Genomic DNA, 25,549 nt, shown 5'->3' with positions numbered 1-25,549 from the left:
ATGGCTAATCCTGGGTTAAAGCAGGGAAAGTTTACGGAAGTGCTCAGAGATAAATGCAGTCCTCTCAAAAGAACACAGGAACCAGTGTGATGGGGCTCCAACCGGCTGAACTGAGGAGAACTTAAACATATAAAAGAAAAATGATGGTAACAGATTATACATTGAATGAAAATAGGACCTGGGTCTCTAATGATACTAAAAGACAGAGGAGCAAAGGAGGGAAATTTTTTTCTTATGTTAGAATGACACTTAATAAAGGTTGGAAACAACAATATAATAGTAATGACAGAAAAACTGCCATTTTGTAACCCCCACAGCAATAACTAAATCAGACAAGGATCATCATTGGATGCTAAAATCACTAGGTGAAAGTGTTGGGGCCAAGATGTTCAGATGGTCTGAACATCAACCAACAAACGAATCATTCACTACAAATGAGGAAATAAAATTTTACAAAACCTAATCTCACAATGAATGGTCAGAATCACAATCTTAACTAAACATCATCAATAGCAGGACAACTTGATATTAGGTGCCTCCTGAATAAAGTATTGAGAATAACACATCTTCTGTGTACTATTCTATATAACTGGACAAATCCAAAATGTGGGATATTTTACATGATAACTGCTCCAGATTCTTAGAATTAAAAAAAAAAAATCAAGGCCACAAACACCAAATAAATAAAAAATGCAGATAATGTGTTATCGAATAAAAAAGACTAAAGGAGTCTCATAGCCAAATGCGATGAATAAACAAATTTGTAATGTGTAAATCCAATCCAGGGTTTGGTTCAGGACTGACAAAATCCCGAACTGGTGGGGGGAGGGGGGAAGCAGCCATAAATAATTTGAGACAACTGAGAAAATATAGTCTATAAGTCATACCGTTCCTGTTAATTTTCTTAGGCACAAGAATGGCATTGTGATTATATAGGACAATGCCCTTATTTATTGGAGATACATGTTTAAATAGTTGTGAGGGAGCATGATGCCTGCAACTTTCTCTAAAATGATTCAGCTAAAAAATAATGGATGGATACACAGGATAGATAAATAGATCAATGACAGAAGTAGAGCAAATAGTAACAATTCGTGACTCTAGGTGAAGGTTTCATGGGTGTTCTTTATACGGTTCCTCCAATTTTTCTGTGGTCTTAGAAATTAAAAAGTTAAAAATTGAAGGAAAGTATATACTGAGGAAAGTCTCCAAGACAGACTATAAAAGAACAAAGAAGCAAGCCCTTGAAAAACTGAGCAGCACTTAAGTAACTGAACTGATTTTACATTATCCTTTGTATTGAAGAAGGAAAAGGAGAAGAGGGAGGGAAAGGGAAGCAGAGAAGAAAATCTGCCCGACACTTGTTTCATCACCCAGTGAGCTGGTAAGATGCCTGACATGAGAGTCAACTCAATTCAAGCCTTCTTTAGAATTACGGGGCTTTGGGGCCCTTCTTAAATCCAAATTAGATGCAAAACTCTTTCTTTCACCTTTCTCATGTTTTTGAGATTTTAGTTTTACATCCTTGGAATTCTAATACTTGACATAAATCTTTTCATGATATCACTGAATCCAAACACTTCATCTCATATTGAGATTATTAAAATTTATTCAGCCAGGTGTGGTGGTAGCACATGCCTGTAGTCCCAGCACTTTGGGAGGCCAAGGTATAAGGATCTTTTGAGGCCAGGAGTTTGAGATCAGCCTGAGAAATAATAATGAGAAAAATATAATTTTATACAGAATTTTTTTTTTAATTAGTCAGGTGTGGTGGTGCCCACCTGTATCCCAGCTACTCCTCCCGAGGCTGAGGTGCAAGGACTGCTTGAGCCCAAGAGTTCAAGGCTGTAGTGTGCCATGACTGCACCACTGCAGTCCCACCTGGGTGACAGAGCGAGACCCTGTCTAAAATTTAAAAAAAAAAAGATATTGCTACAAAAAGGCTAGGGGTTAAACCAAGTGGTAGGGTTACAAAGCAGAAGAATAAATGTCAAGAGGAGACTAAGTAATCTTCCCCTACAAATCTCTCACAAGAGGAGAAATCTCACCTGGCATATGCTTTAGGTTTAAGAAATTTTTGAAACAGACATTTGGATAAATTAACTCATTCCATCTCTTCCTTGTAACCAGTGTGATAAGCTAAAGGTTCATATCACTTTTAAAGCAAACTGAACCAGCAGGGTCGACCAATTACCCTGCCCACTCACTGGTAATGCTAAATTCCATCTACTTATACATTGCCAGGCTAATTCTCTTTAAGAGCTCCTTGAACCCAACATAACCTGAGGAAATGAATCACGCCATTTCTTGAGAGTTCCCAGAGGACTCTGACAATAACTCATTAATGACACTAAGAAGAAGGTACATGACCAAGCATAGCTTGTATTTGAAAATACACTGCTCATTTAGAAAACATTGCTTTTCAGAATTTTTGGGAAAATGCTCTTCCCTTATCAAAAGCAACAGTTAAGATAACATGTATTTTGGACTGATTTCTGACCCCTAAAGGAGAACTTGTGTTGGTAAAAGTGACAAGAACCTTGTGAGGAAACAAAGTCAGCTTTGCATTCTTAAGTCATACAAGAGGATATAGGGCACTAGCCTTTAGGAATGAGGAATTCTAACTGTTCAGATAAAAATATAGACATAATCTCAGGGTCAAAAACTCTCAAGAGGATGGGAAGGTCAGATAACATAATAATAAAACAGAACCACAGATACTTTAAAAGGAAGAAGTGTGGTAGATACCCAACTTAGGACTCTAGCAGGTAGCTATGCAGAAAGGTTCCTGACGAGTTCAGGTTTCTTTTGTTTTGTCTGTCACCCAGGCTGAAGTGCAGTGGCACCATCTCAGCTCACCGCAACCTCCACCTTCAGAATTCAAGCGATTCTCCTGCCTCAGCCTCCTGAGTAGCTGGGACTATAGATGCGCACCACCACACCCAGTTAATTTTTGTATTTTTAGCAGACGGGGTTTCACCATGTGGTCCAAGATAGTCCTGAACTCTCGACCCTGTGATCTGCCTGTCTCGGCCTTCCAAAGTGCTGGGATTACAGGTGTAAGCCACCGTGCCTGACCAAGATCAGACCAAGAATATGTTTATCTAAAAACACATTCCAGATGGGAAAATATGTCATATACCCAAGAGCAAAAAATTCAGTTATTGCTAGCTAATTCTAGCTGTGATTCTCACAGCCAGCAGTCTGTTGGAATAGTAGCCAGATAAGTTCAAAATGAGTCAAGGTTTATGTTTCAAATTACAAAAATAGTTGGCAGACTGGTGGGTCAGTGGATTGGCTATCTAGTAAGTTCCATAAAGAGTTAGAAAGAAATAGGATCATTGCTCTGATGGCCAATAGCATACATAATAACAGACATAATCATATGTTTCAATTTAAAAAAACAGAGCACTTGATATACATTCATTCATTAGCTCATTCATTCATCCATTCATTTATGAAAACCATCACCCACTTCTGCCTTTCTTTAGTATAACTTTGAATTGAAAATACTTCGTTTTCTGGCTGGACATCTCCCCTTGGACACAACAGAGAGGCTTCAATTCAACCTGTCCATGTCTGCATTTAATATACAGCCCTGCAAGCCTACCCCTTTAGGTCTGCCTTTCTATGAGTGGAATAATCACTTTTCCCATCATCCAGGTGAATCAGAAACCACACCCTGCAGACCCAGTCCTAAACACACCCTAGCATCCACTCTCACTGCCTGTTTTTCTCCACTGAATCCATCCACTCCATTCTGCCAGATCCATTGTTCTATAGCACAAGTCTAGCCATATCATTCCCCTAATAAAATCCTTAAAGGGACCCTATCATCTCAAAAGCAAACTTTAATCTCTTTAGTAAGGCACAAGTAAAGTCCCCCAGTACCTGGCCTCTACCTACATACCTTCCTCCAGCCTCATTTCTCACCACTTCCCACCTGGAAATTTGCATTTTATTAATACTTAAGAGTACATTCCCCACTGATCCATGCTCTGGCCCCCAGATAGCACCACCTGGCCCTCATTCTGGCTCCCACTGCACCCAGGGCTCTCCATAATCTTATCTCTCACTATATTTAAGTGACTTGATTTTGCAAGTGTTTTCTACTAGATTGCCGTTCATCAGGAATGAGATATCTTAGTTTTCTGTCCCTGGCACCTTGAACCTTTCCTAGCATACAGAAAGGGCATTATTAATAAAGGCTTATTGAAGGAAATTAAAGAAACTGTACTGCATTTTTTAACCCTGTCTCTTGGTTTCTTAACAGGTAAAAGGTGATAAGGGCCTAGCTTGGTGGCTCACACCTGTAATCCCAACACTTAGGAGGACTAAGCAGGTGGATTGCTTCAAAGGAGAACAGCCTGGGCAATGTGGCAAAACTCAACTCTATTAAAAAACAAAAAGTACAAAAATTAGCCAGGCATGGTGGCTCATGCCTGTGGTACCAGTTACCAGGAGGCTGAGGTGGAAGGAAAACTTGAGCCTGGGAAGCAGAGATTTCAGTGAGCCAAGATCGCACCACTGTACTCCAGAAAAAAAAGGGGGGCATAAGAACACCTGCTCCTCTATATCAAGAGGAGCAGAAGAAACCACGGGGGTTAGGATGAAGTAGAGGTGGCTCTCCCAGCAACTGTACCACTGAGAGGTGCTGCAATCAAGTGAAGACATTAAGCACTGCCTCCCACATTCTAGAACTGTGGGGCTGCTTCCAGAGCCCTGGTCCAGAAGAGACAACTGTTCTGCTGCATGCAGTCTGTAGAGAAGCTTTCCACGATTTCCAGAGAGAAGCCCTATGAAATCTGAAATCTTAGAAAAAAGATACTTTGGGGTAAGTTCAAAATATTATTACTACTAAGAGTAATATCATCACGCTGACAAGCAAACCACAGTGAAGAAACAGAAATTGATCTTATCTTCCGTAATCAAGCTGACAAACTTGTGTTTGACTCTCCTTTGGTTGGGGTGCAAAAATGCAACAGCCCCTTCTCTGAAGAAAAAGCCACTGCTCCTATGCGTCCCATGAGCAGGTTCACAGGAGCAGCATGCTGAATAAGTGAATAAGTGAATCCCAGTGCAGGTTCTTATTTACTCACTTAAGATATGTAGACACAACAGCAAAACAAAGTGTTCCGCTTCCTGCTCTCAATTTCAATTAACAATAACAAAGGTAACAGTCTCAGAGGACACTCAAGGCTAAGCTGAAACAAATAACAGTCAACTTCTAGATATCTGTGCTAATCAGGGAGAGAAAGACAGGAATAACTTAAAAGAACATCAACCAAAAAATATATATATATCCCAATGTTTACTTTGAGCAATGTTTCAATTTCTGTCCCCACTACCGCCTATTTGAGTTACTAATGCTACTTTACTTGGCTTTCCTCCCTAAAGATGGGTAAGATCAGAGCAGAAATCCCTCTTTCAAACAAGCCCCTTCTCCCAGGCTCTCTGTGTGCATCTGGCTCAGAAACATCACACAGGCACAGTGGGCACAGGCAGCTCCCGAACAGTGCCCCACTCGCCTTTGCATCCTTGGTATCTAGCACAGCATCTGCTTCATTGTAGATGTTTGACAATTGTCTGTGTAATTGACCTGAAATGATTCCTAACAGAAATATGTTCAAGTTCCAGTGTGAACATTAACTCCTGACTAATCACTTATTCCCTCATGTGAAAACTAAGGAAGGTGGATTAGGTCATCTGTGGCATCTCCTGGGTACCACCAGGTTGCACACATCCAGGGAGCCTCCACTCACATCTGTGCTCCAGGGGTTATCATTGACACGGAGCACAATAGCAATGGTCCCCTTGGAGCTGTGCAATTGGCACACTAGCTAGGTCTCTTCTACTTTTATAAATTAGCCAAAAAAAAAAAAAAGCATAAGCAATCTTGGAAGATGAAGTATGCATGACCTATTTCAATCAAATATTTGCTAAGTGCCTGTTAACCTATATAGACCAGAAGTGTTTATCTCCAAAGACCTTACTAACGAGTTGCAGAATTCAGACACATCGTGTAAAGGTAACTAACATAAGGAGTCAGAATATGATCAATACCAAATTAATGGTACAGCCGGTACATGCTATGAGTCATAAAGGAAAAGAGATCTCTGTGGTGGGGGAGGCCAAACTCAGAAGGGGCCTGAAGCCCTAGACCAGCAACAGAGATCCAGTTTTGCCAGAAGCATCCTCTACTCATGCATGGGCATCACAGCAAATCACCACTGTAGTTTGAGAATCTGAACTAACTTGAATATTACTTCTTGCTTTTCAGAGCAGCAGGAGAAGCAGCAAAATACCTCTATGAACAACACACTGAGTAAATGCCAGGTGGCTACACAGATTTAGGCCAAGCTCAGGTTGTTATGTGGGACACATGCACCTGTCAATAGGAGGCCTGTATGTATTTTCATATTTTCAAATGCTTTATTAGAACTATTCAAACAGACACCTCCAAATGACCTCTAAGAGTAGAGGAATGCTACAATGTCCATAACCCCCCAAAGTCTACAACGCCCAAGTCATTTTGAAATGTCTGGGGAAGGCTTTATCATTTTCTGGCAGCAAGTTTATTTTCCTGATCATGTTTTGCTCCAGCTAGTGCAGAATGACGCTGCGTTCCCTGAGCACATATGCACCGACAGATGGTGTAAGAGGACTAGAATCACACTAACTCCTTCAGAGGAGCCAGTTTGGAATGCAAATTTAATTTTCAGAGAAGTTAAACAAGGCAAATCGAGAACTGACTCTGAAATCTGAAAGCCATACAAAGAATGAAATGTATTCCTAGGAAGCCAAACTATGTCCCCTACGTGCATATTATACACATAGCAGTATACCAAATGCTGCAATTGTTTCCTCGCCCAGCTTACAACTACAGGGTGGCATGCATCGTTTTCATCTACAGATACACAGTACCTGGCACAATCGGTGCTTGCTAAACATGTGAAATGAGAATTAAATTAATGGGTATATAAATGACAGTACAAATGTGGGAAGGACTGTGCTCTGTGATGGCCGTTGTCTGGGCAAACACCAATCTGAATATGAATACAGAGTGTTGCATACAAATAGGACCTCTTCGGACTACTGCCTCTGAGGAAACAGCTAACCAGTGCTACACAGAACAGAGAACAGCCAGGTGGGATGCCAAATACGTTGCTTCTCTCTCTTTCTCTGAGGCCAGGCTGCTCAGCACATGTCAAATTAACCACAGGGGAAAAACTAGCTGCTAAGATCTCTTTTTCCAAACCACCCACTTCTCTCTTGCTGCTGGCCCTGTTTTTAAAAGGAACAAAAAAAAAAAAGCTTTTTCCTTGCAATAAACAAGATAGTTACAGAAGCCCTCTCCATATCCTTCATGAATTTATCTAATGGGTTCAGCTCAAAAACAGGGAGAAGTGTGGTCTAGCATGAACTTGACCTAACTTAAACCATTCAATAAGCAGCCAAAAGTAATCAGAGGACTGGTTCTGATAAAATCAGGACATAAGCAGGTAGAGGTTACAAACTCCTGACATTTTTGCTTTTCAGAACAATATATTGCAAAGAATATAGGACACAATCTAAAAACCCAAGGGCTAATCCTGTCCCTGTCACTAACAAAGGGAATGAGCCTGAGTAAGTTAATTCACCTTGCTGAGCCTGTTTTCTCATCTGTGAAACGATAGTTAACCCCAAACATCCCTTCCAGCTCTATGAGATGCCTCCTGCAAAACCTAATATACCAAAAGTCAATGGCTATCAAGTTGTATGTATTCTGTAATTGTTACTCATGTATTATTATTAATGCTATTTATTATTAGTCATTCTATGTAATAAAGACACAAAGCAAAGAAGGACAAAGAGCCTCTACTTAATTATTTAGCCATTATTAATTCTTTCCATAGAGTTATACTTTTCAAATCCATAAAATTAATTGCCCTGTTCCTCATAATCTCCATTTGATACAGAAAAAAAACAGATTCTTATTATTCCCATTTTGGAGATAAAGAGTTTAAGTCAGGTCCAGAGGTCACAAATTGTGCTGTCAACAACCTAGTGCTGTACAGATAGAATTCATTTATAATCACAGACGTAAATTTCTGGGAGAACAGTTTGATGTTAAAAGGCCTCATCAGAGACACTTACTTGAGCTCATTGGTTTCCATGCCCTGGGCAATGGCCATGATGATTCCACCGTGGTCTCCCCATGTGTAGTAGTGAGGTCCAGGAAGTGCCTGAGGAGGAAAAATCTACCATGACACCACTGCTGTGGAGGTAACTGTGCAGAAACCATGCACACATGCCCACAGGCACGCACACAGACATAACAGCAATGACAACCACTTGAAAACAATTTTTCAGTTTACAGAAGACATTCGCATCCATCATCTCATCTGTTCCATACCATTTTAGGGACAGGCAGAGCAAGTTCTAGTTTCTCAATTTTTTTTCCCAAATGAAAAAACAAGGGCTTAATAGTAAAATGGCAGACTGTGAACAGCAGAGGTAGGACTCAAACCAAATCTATGATTCTCACCAACCCATAATTAAAAATTAAGTAACTGTGGTCCCAGTTCTACTACAACAGTATTAGCCCTCTATAGCCCATCCTTCCCGCTAATTACAGCTGAAAACTCTGGACAAAATGCAAAAAAACTCAACTACCAGTAGATGCTGAGAAGTAAACAAAAGCAAGCGGCTTGTGGAGATTTAAAACCTCGAAAGGTTACCCATAGTCATGAATTTCCTGGTAAAGCTTTGCCCTAAGGGAAAGTCCCAGTCATGGGGTGCACCTGAGTCTCAGTCACAGCTAAAACTTCAATAGACACTATTTCCCCCAAAGGAACCAGGGAAAGGAGCCCCTGTAGTGTAGGGAAAGTGTGGATGGAATCCCATAGCAGGGAGGGTCAAAAAGTAAATCCCCTAATTTTGTGTATGAACTTACATAAGCCGCAGCCTAACCCCTGAACTGTACATGCATGAAACAGACACAAACCAGTATAACAGAGGCTTAGCAGACTGAACTGAGAGTTAAAAATTACCACCTACAGAAAGCAAGTCAGAACTCAGGGTCAGAACCTAAACAAGTTGTTACACGTTTTTGTTACATGTTGAAACAAAAATATATCACTATCCCCCAGAAGGCTTAATTTCATGAATTTCACTCACATGTGCACAATACAAACCAAAATTACTTAACATACAGCATACAAACATCCATAAGATGTGTCCAATTCTCAAGGGAAAAGACAATCAAAAGGTGCCAATCCCATGTGACCCATATATTGGATTTTTTTTTTTTTTTTTGAGACAGAGTCTCATTCTGTTGCCCAGTATAGAGTGCAGTGGTGTGATCTCAGCTTACTGCAACCTCTGCCTCCTGGGTTCAGGCGAGTCTCCTGCCTCATCCTCCCAACTAGCGGGGATCACAGGCATGCACCACCATGCCCAGCTAATTTTTATATTCTTAGAAGAGACAAGGTTTCACCATGATAGTCAGACTGGGCTCAAACGCCTGACCTCAAATGATCTGCCTGCCCCAGCCTCCCAAAGTGCTAGGATTACAGGCATGAGCCACCATACCCGGCTGGAATTTTAAAATAGCTATTATAACCATGTTCCATGAGGGAAAGAAAAACATGTGAAATGAATGAAAGACAAGAATTCTCCCAGAGAAGCAAAAACAATTTTTAAAAAGAAACCAAACAAATTTTATAACAGAAAAATATAATGTCTGAAATAAGTAATTAACTGATGGGCTCAACATTAGAAAAGAAATGACAATGAAATTAGCGAACTTCAAAATAAATATAGATCTGTTGAAATTACAAATCTATCTGTATGTTCTAAAGGACGTACAGGGGAAAAAAGATTTCAAAGAAAAAAAGATTGCCAAGGACAATGGGGAACAATAACAGTAGGTCTAATATGTAACTGGAGTCCAAGAAGAACAAGAGAAAGGGATGGGGGCAGAAAAAAAATATTTGAAGAAATAATGGCTAAAAATTTCCCAAATTTGGTGAAAGACATAAATATAGATTCAAAATCAGTATCTACTAGAGAAAAATGGCATGTTACACACAGGAGAATGATAGCTAAAATGAAAACACGTCTCTCATCAGAACCCAGTGATACCAGAAAACAGTAGACATCTTCAAAGAACTGGAAGAAAATTACTGTCAACCCAGACTTCTCTATCCAATAAACACATCCTTCAGGAATGAAGGTAAAATAGAAATTTTCAAATAAAGGTAAAACAACAGAATTCATAGCCAACAGATCTCACTATAGGAAATGCCATAGGAATTTCTTTAGGCTATAGGGAAATTTCCCATGGGTAAACAGAGATTTTCCAGAATGAAGAACAAGCAAGAGAAGTGGTAAATGTCTGGTTAAATATTTAACTTCTTTGAAATTCATATGATAATTTAAAGCAAAACAAACATTGCACTGTGGGTTTTGTAATGTAGGTCGATGTGATACATAAGAAAATAACATAGGCAGGGGAGGAGAAAGGAACTTATATGGTTAAAAGGGTTCTAAATTTTATGTTAAGGGCAATACCAACTCAAAGAAGACTATGAAAGATTAGATATGTATCTTGCAATCCTTAGAGAATACACAGATAAACCCCCCCCCTAAATCTAAATAAAAGTAGAATACTTAATGTATCTAGATAATACAAAAGGAGAGGGGAAAAAGGAACAGAGGAATAATAAATAGGAGAGATGAAAGGAAAATAAATAAAATATTAGACCTAAATTCAAATATATCAGTAATTATATTGTTAATGGCCTAAGCATTTCGATTAAAAAGCAGAGCTTGGCAGAATGAGTTAAAAAAAAAGCAAGACCCTCCTATACGTTGTCTGTAAGAACACTTTAAAGAACAAGGCACGGCAGCACGTGCCTTTAATTCCAGCTACTTGGCAGGATCACTTGAACACAGGAATTCAAGACTAGCCTGTACAACATACAAGATCCAACCTCAAAAAAGAGAGAAAAAAAAACACTATAAATATAAAGACATAGATGGGTTGAAAGTGAATGGATGTTTAGAAAAATGTACTGTTCAGGGTTGGGCATGGTGTCTCAAACCTGTAATCCCAGCACTTTGGGAGGCCAAGGCAAGCAGATCGCTTGAGGTCAGGAGTTCAAGACCAGCCTAGCCAAAATGGTGAAACCTCGTCTCTATTAAAAATTCAGAAAATTAGCCAAGTGTGGTGGCAAGTGCCTAAAATCCCAGCTACTCTGCAGGCTGAGGCAGGAAAAGCTCTTGAACTCAGGAGGTGGAGGTTGCAGTAAGCCGAGATCGCACCACTCCTCTCCAGCCTGGGTGAAAGAGTAAGACATCATCTCAACAAAAACAAAAAAATAAATGTACTATCCAAACAGTAAAACATAAGAAGTCTACAGTAACTATTTTTATATCAGATAAAATAGACTTTAAGACAAAAGGCATCACAATAGATAAAGAGAGATAGGTCATAATGATAAAAAAGACAATTCATGAGAAAATAACATTATAAATGTGAATACACTTAACAGAGACTCAAAATGCATAGCAAAACAGAGCAAAAATGGACAGAATTTAAAGGAAAAACAATTCAGAATCATAGTGAAAGATCTTACCATTCCTCTCTTAGGAATTTAGAGAACTAGACCCCCCCCAAAAAAAATCAGTATGAACACAAAAGATCTGAACAACAGTATTAACCAACTTCATATAAATAATATCCATAGATATTATTTACATATAAATTTATATACATGTCTGTAATCCCAGCACTTAAGGAGACCAAGGCAGGAGGATCACTTGAGTCTAGGAGTTCAAGACCAGCCCAGGTACCATAGTGAGTGAGACCTTGTCTCTACAAAAAGTTAAAAAAATGAGGTGAGCATACCTATGATCCTAGCCACTCTGGAGGCTGAGGTGGCTAGGATCACCTACATTACAAAACCCACAGTGCAAAATAATATCTATGGATATTATTTCAAATATATCTATGAAATATATATATAGAGAGAGATATTATATTTCATATAATATCTCTCTCTCTATATATAACTACCTCGAACAACTGCTCAATACATATTCCTTCCCAGTGCACGTGATATATTCAACAATACAGACCACATGCTGGATCTCAAAACAAATCTAAATAAATCTAAAGGGACTGAAATCATACAAAGTATCTTCTCTGGCTACAGAAAATTAAATTAGAAATTAACGACAAGATATCTCTGAAACCCCCAAATACCTACAAATTAAATAACACTTTGCTAAATAACTTATCATTCAAAGATAAAAATCAAGAGATATTATGGATTTATGAAAATGTTCTAGAATTAGATAATGGTGATAATTGAATCATCTTGTGACTACACTAAAAACATGAACTGTATACTTTAAAATGGTAATTTCATAGTATGTGAATTATATCTCTGTTTTATTTATTTATTTATTTATTGAGATCTGTCTTGCCCTGTCACCCAAGATGGAACTAATACAATCGCAGCTCACTGCAGCCTTGACCTCCTGGGCTCAAGCAAGCCTCCCACCTCAGCCTCCAGAGTGGCTAGGATCATAGGTATGCTCACCTCATTATTTTAACTTTTTGTAGAGACAAGGTCTCACTCACTATGGTACCTGGGCTGGTCTTGAACTCCTAGACTCAAGTGATCCTCCTGCCTTGGTCTCCTTAAGTGCTGGGATTACAGACATGAGCCACTGTGCCCAGCCTGTATCTCGGTTATAAAAGAGTACATTAAACATACCTTTAACTTAAAAATACTAAAAATATAACATACCTAAACATGTGGCATATAGCTAAATTAGTATTTAAAGGAACACTTACAGCTTTAAATGCTCACATTAGAAAAGAAGATATAAAAACAATAACCTAAGGTCATATCTTAATAAGCTACAAAAAAAGAAAATAAATAAAGGAAAAAATAATTTTAAAAAAATCAACAAAACACAAAACAGATAATAGAAAATCAACAGAGCCAAAAGCAGATTCTTTGGAAAGATCGACAGTATTGAAACACCTAAACTAAGAGAAAATAGAGAAAATACATGATCACCAATATCAGGAATGAAATCACCAAAGATCCAACAGACATTAAAAAGACAAAGATAAGGCTAACAAATGTCACCACTTAGGTGAAAAGACAAATTTCTTGAAATACACAACTCATCAAAATTAAAACAAAAAGAAGAAAATCTGAATAGTCTTATAACAACCAAAGAAACAAAATCACTTATCAAAAAAATATTCCCAAAAAGAAAATTCATGGCCTGGACACTTTCATTAGGGAATTACACAAGAAAAAAATAATACTAAACTTTGTTCTAAAAAACAGGAAGAGGGATCCATCACTCTGCTTTTTTTATGATACTAGCCAAACCCTAATATCAAAACTTGAGAAAGATTTTTAAAAAATTACAGGCAAGTATCTAACACAAATAACACAAAAATCTTTAACAAAATATTAGCAAATCAAATCTAGCTGTACATAAAAAAGATAATGCATTATGACCAAGTAGAGTTCATCCTAGTAATTCCAGGTTGTTTTAATATTCAAGAATTGACTAATGCAACATTTAACACATCATAGTAATAGAAAAAAACATCATTTTAATAAATGTAAAAATAGTATTTGACAAAATCCAGTATCCGATTATGATAAAAAATACTCAGCAAGTAGTAATAACAGGGAACTTCCCAAATGTTGATAAGGAAATCTACGGCTAACACCATAGTTAATGGTAAAAAGGCTGAACTGTTTCCCCCAGAGAGAGAGAAAAAGGCAATGCCTATTTTCATTACTTCTACTCAACACTGTACAGAGGTCCTAGCTATTGTGATAAGAAGAATGAAAGAAATCAGAGCGGGGAAAATGGAGAAAAAGAGGGAAAGAGAAGAAGAAAGAAGAGAAAAAGCAAGAAGGAAGAATGAGAGAAGAAATAAAAGACATTACGATCAGAAAGGAAGTAATAAAACTGTCAATGGTATGATTGCTTACATAGACTCTAAAACCCTATTAGAACTAATGAATTACTTTAGCACGGTCACAGAATACAACATTAACATATTAAAAATCAACTGCATTCTTATATACTAGAGTAAAAATTGGAAAATAAAATATTTACAGTAGTACAAAAAAACTAAAAATACCTAGGAATAAAGCTAATAAAAGATGTATACGACCTCTACATTGGAAACTACAAAGATCTAAGAGAAACTAAAGAAGAAATGAAAAAAGATATACATTCATGGATCAGAACACTCAACAGTATTACCATGTCAATTCTCCTCCAAATTGATCTATAAATTCAAAGTGATCATAATAAAAATCCCAGCAGATATTGTCAAAATTGACAAGCGATTCTAAAATGTATAAGGAAATACAAAACCTACAATAATAAAAATGATTTTTGAAGTGATCAAAGTTGAAAGACCCTACTTGATCTCAACATTTGCTATAAGGCTTTGGAAATTAAGACAATTTGGTATTACTGAAAAGATAGATTAATGGAATAGAATAAAGTCCTGAAATAGAGCCAATATTCCTAATATTGGTCCATATATGGCCAATTGATTTTCAAACAGATGCCAAGGCAATTCAGTGGGGGAGAGAGAAGTGTTTTCAATAAATGGTGCTAAATCAACTGGATCTCCATATAGAAAAAATGAGTATCTATCCACATATCATACAGAAGACCTGAATCCAGAATATATTGTTTAAAAAAAAATTCCTACAACTCAAAGAAGACAGACATCCCAATTATTAAAATTATTTTTTTTAATTTATTTATATACTTATTAAGACAGGCTCTCACACTGTTGCTCAGACTGGAATGCAGTGGCACAATCACAGCTCACTACATCTTCAACCACCAGGGCCCACATGACCCTCTGACCTCAGCCTCCTGAGTAGATAGGACTACAGGCATGTGCCACTATGCCCAGCTGTTCTTATTTTTTGTAGAGATGAGGTCTCCCTATGTTGCTTATGACTCAAGCAATCCTCCCACTTCAGCCTCCCAAAGTGCTGGGATTATAGGCATGAGCCACTGTGCTGGACCAACCCAATTTTTTCAAAAAGGCAAAAGATTTGGGCAGCCACTTCACAACCAGATTTTAAAATGACCAGTGAGCACATGAAAAGAAGCTCAACATCATTAATTGGAAAATGCCAATTAGAACTACAGTGAGATATTATTACATGCTCATCAAAATGTCTAAAATTAAAAAGACTAATCACATCAGGTATTGGCAAAGAAGTGAAGCAATTAAAATTCTCATATACTGTTTGATGTAAAGGTAAAAGGGACAATAATTTGGCAGTTGGTTAAAAAGTTAAACATATACCCACCATACTACCCAGTTATCTAAGTATTTATCCTACAGAAATGAAAAGAATATTTACATAAATGTTCACAACAGCTATATTTGTAATCAGCAAAACTGGAATGTTTATCAACAGATGAATGAATAAATAAGTTATGATATATCCCTACAATGGAATATGACTAGCAATTAAAAAGGAATGAACAACTGATACACGGAACAACTTGGATGAAACTCAAAATCATCGTGAGGAGTGACAGAAGCCAGGCAAAAAGAGTATATACTGTGTGAGTCCACTTATCAAAATTCTAGATAATGCCAATGAATAACCTATTCTAGAAAATGCCAATGAATAACAAAAGCAGACAAGGACTAGAGAGGAGAGTGGGATGGATTACCAGGGGGCATAAAGACACCTCCAGGAGGGTGATGTAATGCTTGTTATCTTAATTGTGGTGACCATAATTAATTCTGATCAAATCGCACATTTTAGGTACGTGCAGTGTACTGTGCCTTCATCTGCTTCAATAAAGTTGTTAAAGAAAAAAGCTAAAAATAAAAGAATAAAAATTATTTTAAAAAGAAAAAAGCACAAAAAAGGAATTCTGGGAATCAGAGAATTTACACAACTAATTAGGAGGAAAAAGAAAACTAGAATTATGGTTATCAGTGCTCCAGGCGGCATTCTGTCCACTACAGCCTCCTCTTCTGGCACCACCTGCTCCCTCACACAGCCCAGATTGTCCCTCTAAAGTGAAGGCTGCCCATGGGGACTCAGAAGCCCACTCACACAGATACACTCACAGTCTTTTCATCCCCCAGTTAGTTGTCTGCTATGTCCCAAAATAAGGTCTCTTGTGCACTGGCTGCTTCTTGGCAGACACAAGGCGCGTGTGGAGGGAGGCACTGACAGCTGCCCCAGTAATTGTCAGATGATACCACTTCACTGGAAGAGGAACAAGACATTGCTTTCTACCCAGAAGGAAATCACTTGCAGATGTGCAAATCCTAGATTGCACCAACAGCAGAAGGCACAAACCACAGGCCTTATTCGCAGAGAAGAGGATACCCCATTTCCAAAGGACCATCCAGCTCCACAAAAGGGGAAAGCAGCTGCTTAATCTCACCTTGGGAGCTGGACAAGGACAACCCCAAAATTCCCCTTCACACTGTCCATACTCTACGATGGCCTTAACAACCTCCTTCATCTGAACACATATTTATGTTCACCACCCTACGGTACACGGTGTCTGAGCCTCATCTCTCTCCTCAGAAGTGATGGTAAGCCCTGCCACAAGTGAGAGAAGGCTTGTGACAGGCCTCTGTGAACGCAAGGTGCCAAATGAATGTTGGGTATTTTTATTACTGCTTTACACATTATCTATTAAAATGTAAAAGTGAGCATGGTGCATTCCCAGTAAAGCACTACGCGGAAGGGAGCTATGTCCACTAGCCCTTCTGAGAACCCCACATCACTCCTGACATGCTCCTCAGTCTGCAGGGGTGCTCCATGACGAGATGCGCATCCTGTGAAGTGATCTGTTGAGTTTTACCCTGGTGGCTCCTGGCATAATTAGTGGGTCACCCCTGAAAGCAACCCCTACAGAGCAAGACCAAACAGACTTCCTTGGCCTTAATAAATGATGGGAGGCTGACAAACTTTTTTTTTCACAAGTTTGGAAATTCACTAATGCCCAAAGATGAAGATCAATTAGCATTTTGGGACTAGAGGACTAGCCCCACCTTCAGAATTGGTATTATCAGGATCGATATTAGTTATACAACCTTAAGGTAAAAACAAAGTCTACGTCCACAGCACAGAATGAGATGAAAGTGTCCATACGACATAGCCCAGCAAGGACAGGCTTCATTTCAACTTCAGTAATATATAGAAGAATAATAAAAATAGCCTGTTTCAGGCCTGATACCACTACACTGTAATTTGCTGATATGTGCAGCAAATATGCCCTGAGCCCTGACTCCACACCAGGCACCCTTACAGACCCTAAGAATAAATAAGTCAGTAAAACAGACATTGTCTTTGCCCTCATAGAGCTCATAATCTTGGAATGTTTACTAAAATTCACACATTTGCAAAGGTCTGTTGTTAATTTAAAGTCACCGTAGATACAAATCAGAGGTTTCAGGTACCTTTCTTGATTTTATAGTCATATCTGGCATTGTTGGTCTCTGCCATGGGCTATTTGTGTCCCTGAAATGCCAAGGCACAGTCCACATTCTCACACATGCAGGAACCAGGGTGGAGGGGAGAGGGTTAGGGGGAGGGGCCTGACCTCTCGCCACCTGGCTCCAGCACTGCTAGAGATGTACACGTTGGTCTTGCTAGCCAAGTTCTTTCCCACTGAGCCTAAAATGCAAGAGAAATAATCATGTTTAATTTCAAGAATATGTCAGATAATCACCTTGCCCAGCCAAAAATTCTGAGTAGTATCTAGGAACTAAGAATGCCTTCAAGCCTTTTGCTGCGTATCCCTAGACAGCGAAACCCCTTCTGAGAACAGGCCAGGCACACTTACCGGTGGCAATGATGAGACCTGGAGCTGACTCCTTGGACAGGATGGGCATTCTCCGGAGCTGGAGGTTGAGGAGCTGACTGAGGCGCTGAGCCAGATGAAGGGAACAGCCCTGGGAAAGCTAAACAATCAAAGTTTCAGGCAGTGTCAGCATGTGACACCATGCCTAGCGCTCCCTGTAAACCCTGCAGCCTGCATGAGAGCAGCTGACATGGCCCAGAGGAAACCAGACTCACAGCCCAGCTGTCCCTGCACACCTCTGGCAGAGAGGATCATCTGAACCCACACAAATGTCCCACGGAAGAAGAGAACAACTAGAACTTAGAAAGGTCTTCTGAGACTCTCAGGGAATTAACAATTAGAAATCAGTGTCAACTCAAGTAGATGGGAAAAATCATCACCTCATCCTGTCACTCAGAGATCCTCTCAAGTGACTCAGAACTAAAGAGAAATAAAATGATTTTGTCATATTCATTTTCTAAGTCAGAGATGTATTTCAAACATGATTCCAACAATTCTGTCATAAGAAAGAACAAGAATCAGAGGTCATAAATCTCATGGGTAAGCTCCCCTGATATACAGTATATGATATATAAAAACCGAAGGATTAGCATTAAACTTTTTCCTATGCATTTTACATTTGCACAAAGGTGTAGGTATACAGGGCAAGGCTTCAAGTGATTCAGTGTGGCCTCCATCACTCATGTTCAGATTTTAGTAGCTCTGCAAGCAATCAGGACAAGACCTTTTGCCATATGGTCACGCTCAGTTCTCCCACTCACAAAGTGCTTGTTCAATGCTACTCAGATGTGGCCAGGGTTCTGAATAGGAGAACTACATGCTTATGTGGTTGTGGTCAGGTAAAAATGGTAGCAAAGTTTGCTGGAATATTTGCTACTTATTTTTGTCACAGAAGGACCTTTAACAAGTACCTGTCTTGCTAGTGTCTCAGTTTGACCAATGAAAACTGGAGCGAATTAGGTTGGGTCTCAAAGAAATATTTATTTGCTCACTCCCCTTTCTAACTCATGCTTCTCTCTACCTGCAAGGAAGTCTACTCATTGAAGAGTTTCTGTATCCTCAGGTAATCAGACTTAACCATTTCCTCCTACACATTCCTTCCACCACCTAAACTCAGAAGAAGAAACCAAAAGCTGATGAACTGTCCTACAGTTCAGAAATAAACTGATCAGTCAGGGAAACAAAAGCTGAATTTTAATGATACCATTAATTCAATTTAACTAAAGCCTGACCCCCACAGCATGCTCAAAAACACCCAAGCCCCAACCACCCAGGATCTCACCAAGGTGCTGTAGAAGACACTACTGAGGGAAGAGGAAGCACCCAGATATTTGTCTGTATCTACTTATAGGCTGCCTCTTTCCAAAATTAGATTTGATGTGGTAAGCCAAGACCCACTGCCAAACAGAGAAGAAAAACCAAGAAGTAAATTCTAGAGTAAGAGTCTCCAAAAGAATTTTCCCAAGGGCCACCGAGGTAGCATATAGGGGAGTCCACATAGCCCACCATGGACAAACAAAATCCAAAAATCCAAAAGGCCAAGTAATTGCCTAATAAACAAGTAGCACTAAAAATGAATACTACTTTTGGTTTTTTTTCTGAGGTACTTCTGTCCAGAAGTGGTAGTGAGACCTTGGAGCAGAGTTTGGAAACTGCAAATGTAGCAACGCAGATAAAACTCTGTTCCATGTGATATTAATAAAATACTATGTGATCTTTTATTTTTTCAATAAATTCTAGACATAAGAAACTACCACAGAGAGGGCTCTTTCCCTTATATTAAAAAGCAAAACAAGATTAAAGCATCAATACCTCACAATTGATTTTCTCTCCATATCCCGTGAAGGCTGGAGCCTGCAGAAATTCCCAGGTTCCCCCTTTGTCAAAGGTGATGACTGATCTCATGTTCTCCTCATTCATAGAACCATTAATCAGAGTAGCAATGTACACTCCTTGCAATCCTTCCACTCGGTGGAAGTCAGCAAATGGCTCATTTGCAAAATACCTACAATAAGCAAATAAACAGCTATGAACCTGAATTGGTATTTTCTTTTTATTGTAAGTAACATAAAATTTGACCAATTAAAAAGTATACAATTTTGTGGCATTAGGCACATTGATAATGTTGTGCAAAGATCATTACTATCTAGTTCCAGAACATTTCATCATTCTAGAAGGAAACCTCATACCCACTGGCAGTCGCTCTCCATTTCCTCTTCCCTTCCCAAGCCCTGGAAACCACTCATCTGTTCCCTGTGTTTATGAATTGGCCTATCTGGATATTTCATATAAATGGAATCTGCAATATGTGGTCTTTTGTATCTGGTTACTTTCACTTAGCATAATGCTTGCAAGGTTCATCCACATTCTAGCATGTTGTTAATACTTCACTCCTCATCCCCCCACTTTTTTTTTTTTTTTTGAGACAGGGTCTTACTGTTGCCCAGACAGGAGTGCAGTTGTGTAATCATGTCTCACTGCAGCCTTGACCTCCCAGGCTCAGATGATCCTCCCACCTCAGCCTCCCAAGTAGCTGGGACTATAGGTGTGTGCCACTATGCCCAGCTAATTCTTTTATTTTTTGGTAGAGATAGGGTTTTGCCATGTTGCCAAGGCTAGTCTCAAACTCCTTAGCTCAAGTGATCCACCTGCCTCAGTTTCCCAAACTGCCAGGATTACAGGTGTGAGCCACCATGCCCAGCCAGATAATCTGCTATTTTTAAAAATCTATTTCTTGTCAATTTTTAGGGCCAAAAGGCTTATCTGATCAACAATTCCTAACAGGGGGTTTAGAACGATGAATATAACATACAGAAGTTGACATGAGAGTCACAACTATTACTTCACTATTGAAATTGACTCCAAATCCCCCAGTGAGCCTTCAAAACCAGAAATCATTAAGTCAGACCTGGAAGACACCAATAACAGTGCTGAGGCTTAAAATTCAACCCAATCTGTAGCAACATAACTCTGGGTTACACAGTCCCTCTCTAGGTATTTACAACCTAATCGTCCAACACCCTGATCAGATAGAAGCCCACAGCATATTCTGTCAGAAGCTCAGCAAAACTGGTCGATTCCTTCCTAAAGAAACTGTACATACAGCAAGGATGACTCTAGAAAGCTTGGGGTTATATCTGTTAAGAGAATAAGTCCCTCCCAGGCTTTATCTTCTATGCTGATACCCTGATGCCATTGGAAAGTCGTTTTGTGCTAAAATGATACACAACACTACAAAATACAGCAGATGTCTCAGAACTTGTAACCAGGGTTGATACATGGCTGTCAAGACGGGAAGCGTGCCCTTTATTTCAGGGGTTCTGAACCACTGGCTACACTTTAATAAAGCAGAGAAATCCTCCGCTCCATCATCAGCCTCCACACAATCTCTTCAGCTGGATGGCTGCCCGGCCACCGCGGACAGAAAGATGCAAATGACAACCTCTGAGGCAGGAAAAGGAACACTAGGATCCTCCACAAAGCTGCTTCAGGCTGAGGGACTGAGCAGAACGCTGAATGAAATGCTGGAGTTGGGACCACATTCTCTGACATGTGGGTTTCTTTGGGTCTAGTTCAGTTATTTTTCAGGGGCTTCCTTAGGAACCAGCTTAAGGTCTCTTTCCCTCCTGCTCTCTGCTGACCTCTGCTCTACTTCACTGGTGGTTACCATCATAAACTCTGTCATCCCACGGGTTAGGGGCTTCTTCTGTGTATCTGGGAGGTCTGAATGTCTCTCATTTATATGAGCCCTGTTTCTTTCCCCGGTCAGATTCCTGACTTCCAAGCAAAAGCCTGTCTTCCTATATCTCACATGCTCCTCCACCAGGAGTCCCAGCCCATCCTTTCCTTTCCCCCACTTGACCGGCCCTGTAACAATTTGCCCCACCCTAAGTACTCTAAAAGTCTACTTTCTCCCATTTTATCCTCATTGGCCCTCACCAGGGCACTTCTCCCCTCCTTTCCAGAGGACCCCAGGCCAAGGCTTGCCAGGCAGCTCAAGAGTCCCCTACAGCCCAACTCAGTGCAGAATCCATGCCCTGGTAATACCCCCACCAACTGGGCCAGTGCCCCTCTCTAAGGTGCTCCTGAGGGCCTGACATCTCCTCAGCACATTAGTTCCTCCAAAGCATCCTATACCTAGCTAGTGCTTTCCATGAGACTCTCACCTGGCACATCCCACCACTCGGATCACTGGCACATCCCACCAAGGCCAGGGTCATTTCCTAGTAAGAGCTCTTTCTCCATTTCTCTAAGTAACTTAGAAGCAGTTCCCAGACACCACACTTTCTATTCAGTTCAAAGGCTTGGCTCATTTCACATAGTAGTTTACTCTAAACCAGCTTGCCCACATGATGTGCTAATTCACCTTTACCCCATTTCATCTGGCTGAGATCGAGATGCAGATGACTAAACATCACTCAACTGAGTACATCAGAACCTCTCTAGTCTTGAGATAAAATCTGAGAAGAATGAGAAAACTGAGTGGGACATTGGTCTATGACTCTTGATGTGAATCTATTTCCAGTTTCTTCACTCGACTGTGCACTCAGGCAAGGCGAGGAGGCCTTCATAACTCTGTAAAGGGTGATTGCTCTGGCTTCTAGCTCGTCCCAGCATGAAACATTCACCCTGAATATCTGACAAATGAGGAAGATAAGAAAATATTTAGCAAGTTGTGACTTTTCCACCCCATAGTCAGGGGCTTTCAATGGTGAAAACAAAAATTTAAAAGTCAGTTAAAGGTCTGAGGGATAATGATTTATTATTTTAACTATTAAAAAAATCATAATGAATAAAAATGAATATTTTTATCCATAAAATATCCATAAAAATGAATGAGATACTGATATATGGTACCCACAGATGAATCTTGAAAACATTATGCTAAGTGAAAGAAGCCAGACACAGAAGGCCACATATTATTGTATGATTCCATTTAGAGGAAACATCCTGTGAAATAGACAGAAATCAGATTGATAGGTGCCAGGGGCTGGGAGAAAGGGACAGAGGAAAGAAATGGCTTAATGGGTATGGGGTTTTCTTTTGGAGAAATGAAAAGGCCATATAATTAAACGGAGGTGGCGATCCCACAACATTGTAAATGTACTGAATGTCACTGAATTGCCCACTTTAAAATGGTTAAGCTGATGTTATATACATTTCAACTTAATAAATAATTCTTGTTTTGAGATGGAATCTTGCTCTGTCTCACAGGCAGTGCAGTGGTACAATCTCGGCTCACTACAACCTCCACTTTTCCTGGGTTCAAGCAAGTCTCCTGCTTCAGCGTCCCAGGGAAGCTGGGACTACAGGTATGTGCCACCAAGACCTGCTAATTTTTTGTATTTTTAGTAGAGACAGGGTTTCACCATGTTAGCCAGGATGGTCTCAATCTCCTGACCTCAGGATCCACCCACCTCGGACTCCCAAAGTGCTGGGATTACAGGCGTTAGCTACCACACCCAGCCAATTAATTATTTTTTAAACAAAAAACCACAAGAACCAGCCTGAAGGAGCTAGGATCTGCCACTGACCAAACCAGGACAAACTGAGCATCTAAATCAGTCATGGCAGGAATGGTTTATAACACATTAAATAATAATTAATCCATGAGTCTATGTCAGGGGAGGAAAGGAATAAAAGACAGGCACCTCCAAAAGAGAAGAAACAGGAAGTGGAAAAGCACTATCAGAGACCAGGTAGAAAGCTGGGCACGTGGATATCTAATAGGCCTCTCCAACCAGGTAAGTCCCAAACTAAGCTCATGATGTCCCACCAGTATTGTCCCTGGCCCAGCTCTCCGACTCCCTATGCAGCCACCTCTTTACAAGCAGCTGGGGTAAAGCAACAGCAGTCCCTTTATTCCCCTTCTGTAATAACCCTCATCCCATCCATCAACAAATCCCATTGGTTCTGCTCTTTTTTTTTTTTTTTTTTTTTTTTGAGACAGCATCTAGCAGACTAGAGTGCAGTGGTACCATTTTGGCTCACTGTAACTTCCACCTTCTGGGTTCGAGATTCTTCCGCCTCAGCCTCCCAAGTAGCTGGGATTACAGATATGTGCCACCACGCCCAGCTAATTTTTGTATTTTTAGTAGAGACAGGGTTTCATCATGTTGGTCAGACTGGTCTCAAACACCTGCCCTCATGATCTGCTCACCTCAGCCTCCCAAAGTGCTGGGATTACAGGTGTAAGCCACTGCACCCAGCCTCTACTTTCAAAATATATTCAGGGTCTGACCATTTCCAACATCTCTAGTCCAACTACCCTGGGTCCAGCCAACATCCATCCCTACTGGCCTGGATCTCTGCAATACTTTCACAACTAGTCTTCCTGTTTCCTACAGTAGTCAAATTCCCACACGACATTGAGGATAACTTCTGTAAAAGATAAGCCACATGCTTGCTCACTTAAAATTATTTAAACACTATCCATTTATGTTTTAAATTCTTTTTGATGTAAAATGCAATTTTCACAGTTTTTTAATGGAAAATAAAAGGTTAAATCAGATCATGTCCATCTCCTGGTCTAAACCTTCCATCTCATTTAGAAGAAAACAACAGGCCTGGGTGTGGTGGCTCACGCCCATAATCCCAGCACTCTGGGAGGCTGAGGCAGGCAGATCACTCGAGGTCAGAAGTTCGAGACCAGCCTGGCCAACATGGTGAAACGCTGTCTTTTCTAAAAATACAAAAATTAGCCAGGTCTAGTGGCACACGCCTGTAATCCCAGCTACTTAGGAGGCTAAGGCAGGAGAATCGCTTGAACCGGGGAGGCAGAGGTTGCAGTGAGTCAAGATCATGCCACTACATTCCAGCCTGGGCAACAGAGCAAGACTACATCTCAAAAACAAAAGAAGACGAAGAAAAAAACAAAGTTCTTCACAAGCCCCTGAAGGCCCTATAGGATATGAGCCCTGCTCTCTTAGGTCCTATTTCTTCCTTCTGTCTCCCTCACTTCAGCCCTTCCAGCCACCCTGGCCTCCTCCCTTCTCCTAAAACACCAGTGTAGTCCAGCCTCAAGAGTTACTATGCTTCCTGTCTGCCCTGCTTTCAGTGCTACTCACCAAGGCATCTGCTTGGTTCCTTCCCTAACATAATTCAGGCACCTGCTTAAGTGTCCCCCTCCTGATGCAGCCAATATAATGACAGAACACCCTTGCAAATCCCCATTCCCTGATTTTGCTTTATTTTTCTTTTCAACATGCAGATCACATATTTGCTCATATACAATCTTCCCCAATGAAAATATAAACTCCATAAAAGACAGACTTTGTTCTGATATTTTATTTTTGTGTACATTATTTTGTGGCTATACCTAGAACACCGTCTGGCAGAGAGCAGCAGCATACTTCCGAATAAACTGACAACGGAATGAATTGCCCAGAAACAGTGGGCACAGGGGCATGCCCTCAGACCTGTTATCAGAGCCAGAGAGCCAGGCCCCATCCCAGACCAGTCAGCTTCACACAGGAGACTCTTTCCAATAGCAGAGGGGACTCTAACCACAGTCACACAGGTCACACAAGTCTGGTTTATCAAACGACAAATCAGAATAAATTACCCTGAAAGGATCTTAAGAACCAACTGATCCCTCCCAAACCCCCAGCTCCTCCATGGCCCCTTGATGGGTGTGGTGCTCAGAGAC

At 40.1% G+C, this 25,549-nt stretch overlaps 1 protein-coding gene across 2 annotated transcripts in view; it reads right to left on the bottom strand.

The window, feature by feature from the left end:
* SORL1 (sortilin related receptor 1) overlaps positions 1 to 25,549 on the bottom strand; it is a 175,111-nt gene that overhangs the window by 89,217 nt on the left and 60,345 nt on the right. For both annotated transcript variants that reach the window (XM_035264890.3, XM_078339716.1), the window contains exons 9-12: positions 19,714 to 19,906; positions 17,884 to 18,001; positions 17,641 to 17,714; positions 8,137 to 8,225 (exon numbers count right to left, since the gene is read on the bottom strand). In XM_035264890.3, coding sequence (XP_035120781.3) covers positions 8,137 to 8,225; positions 17,641 to 17,714; positions 17,884 to 18,001; positions 19,714 to 19,906 — 474 coding nt within the window. The remainder of the gene's footprint in view (positions 1 to 8,136; positions 8,226 to 17,640; positions 17,715 to 17,883; positions 18,002 to 19,713; positions 19,907 to 25,549) is intronic.

Source organism: Callithrix jacchus, chromosome 10 (assembly GCF_049354715.1).
Source record: "Callithrix jacchus isolate 240 chromosome 10, calJac240_pri, whole genome shotgun sequence".
Classification (NCBI taxonomy): domain Eukaryota; kingdom Metazoa; phylum Chordata; class Mammalia; order Primates; family Cebidae; genus Callithrix; species Callithrix jacchus.
The sequence above is the reverse complement of the archived record's forward strand: the minus strand, read 5'-3'. Positions and strand labels throughout refer to the sequence as shown.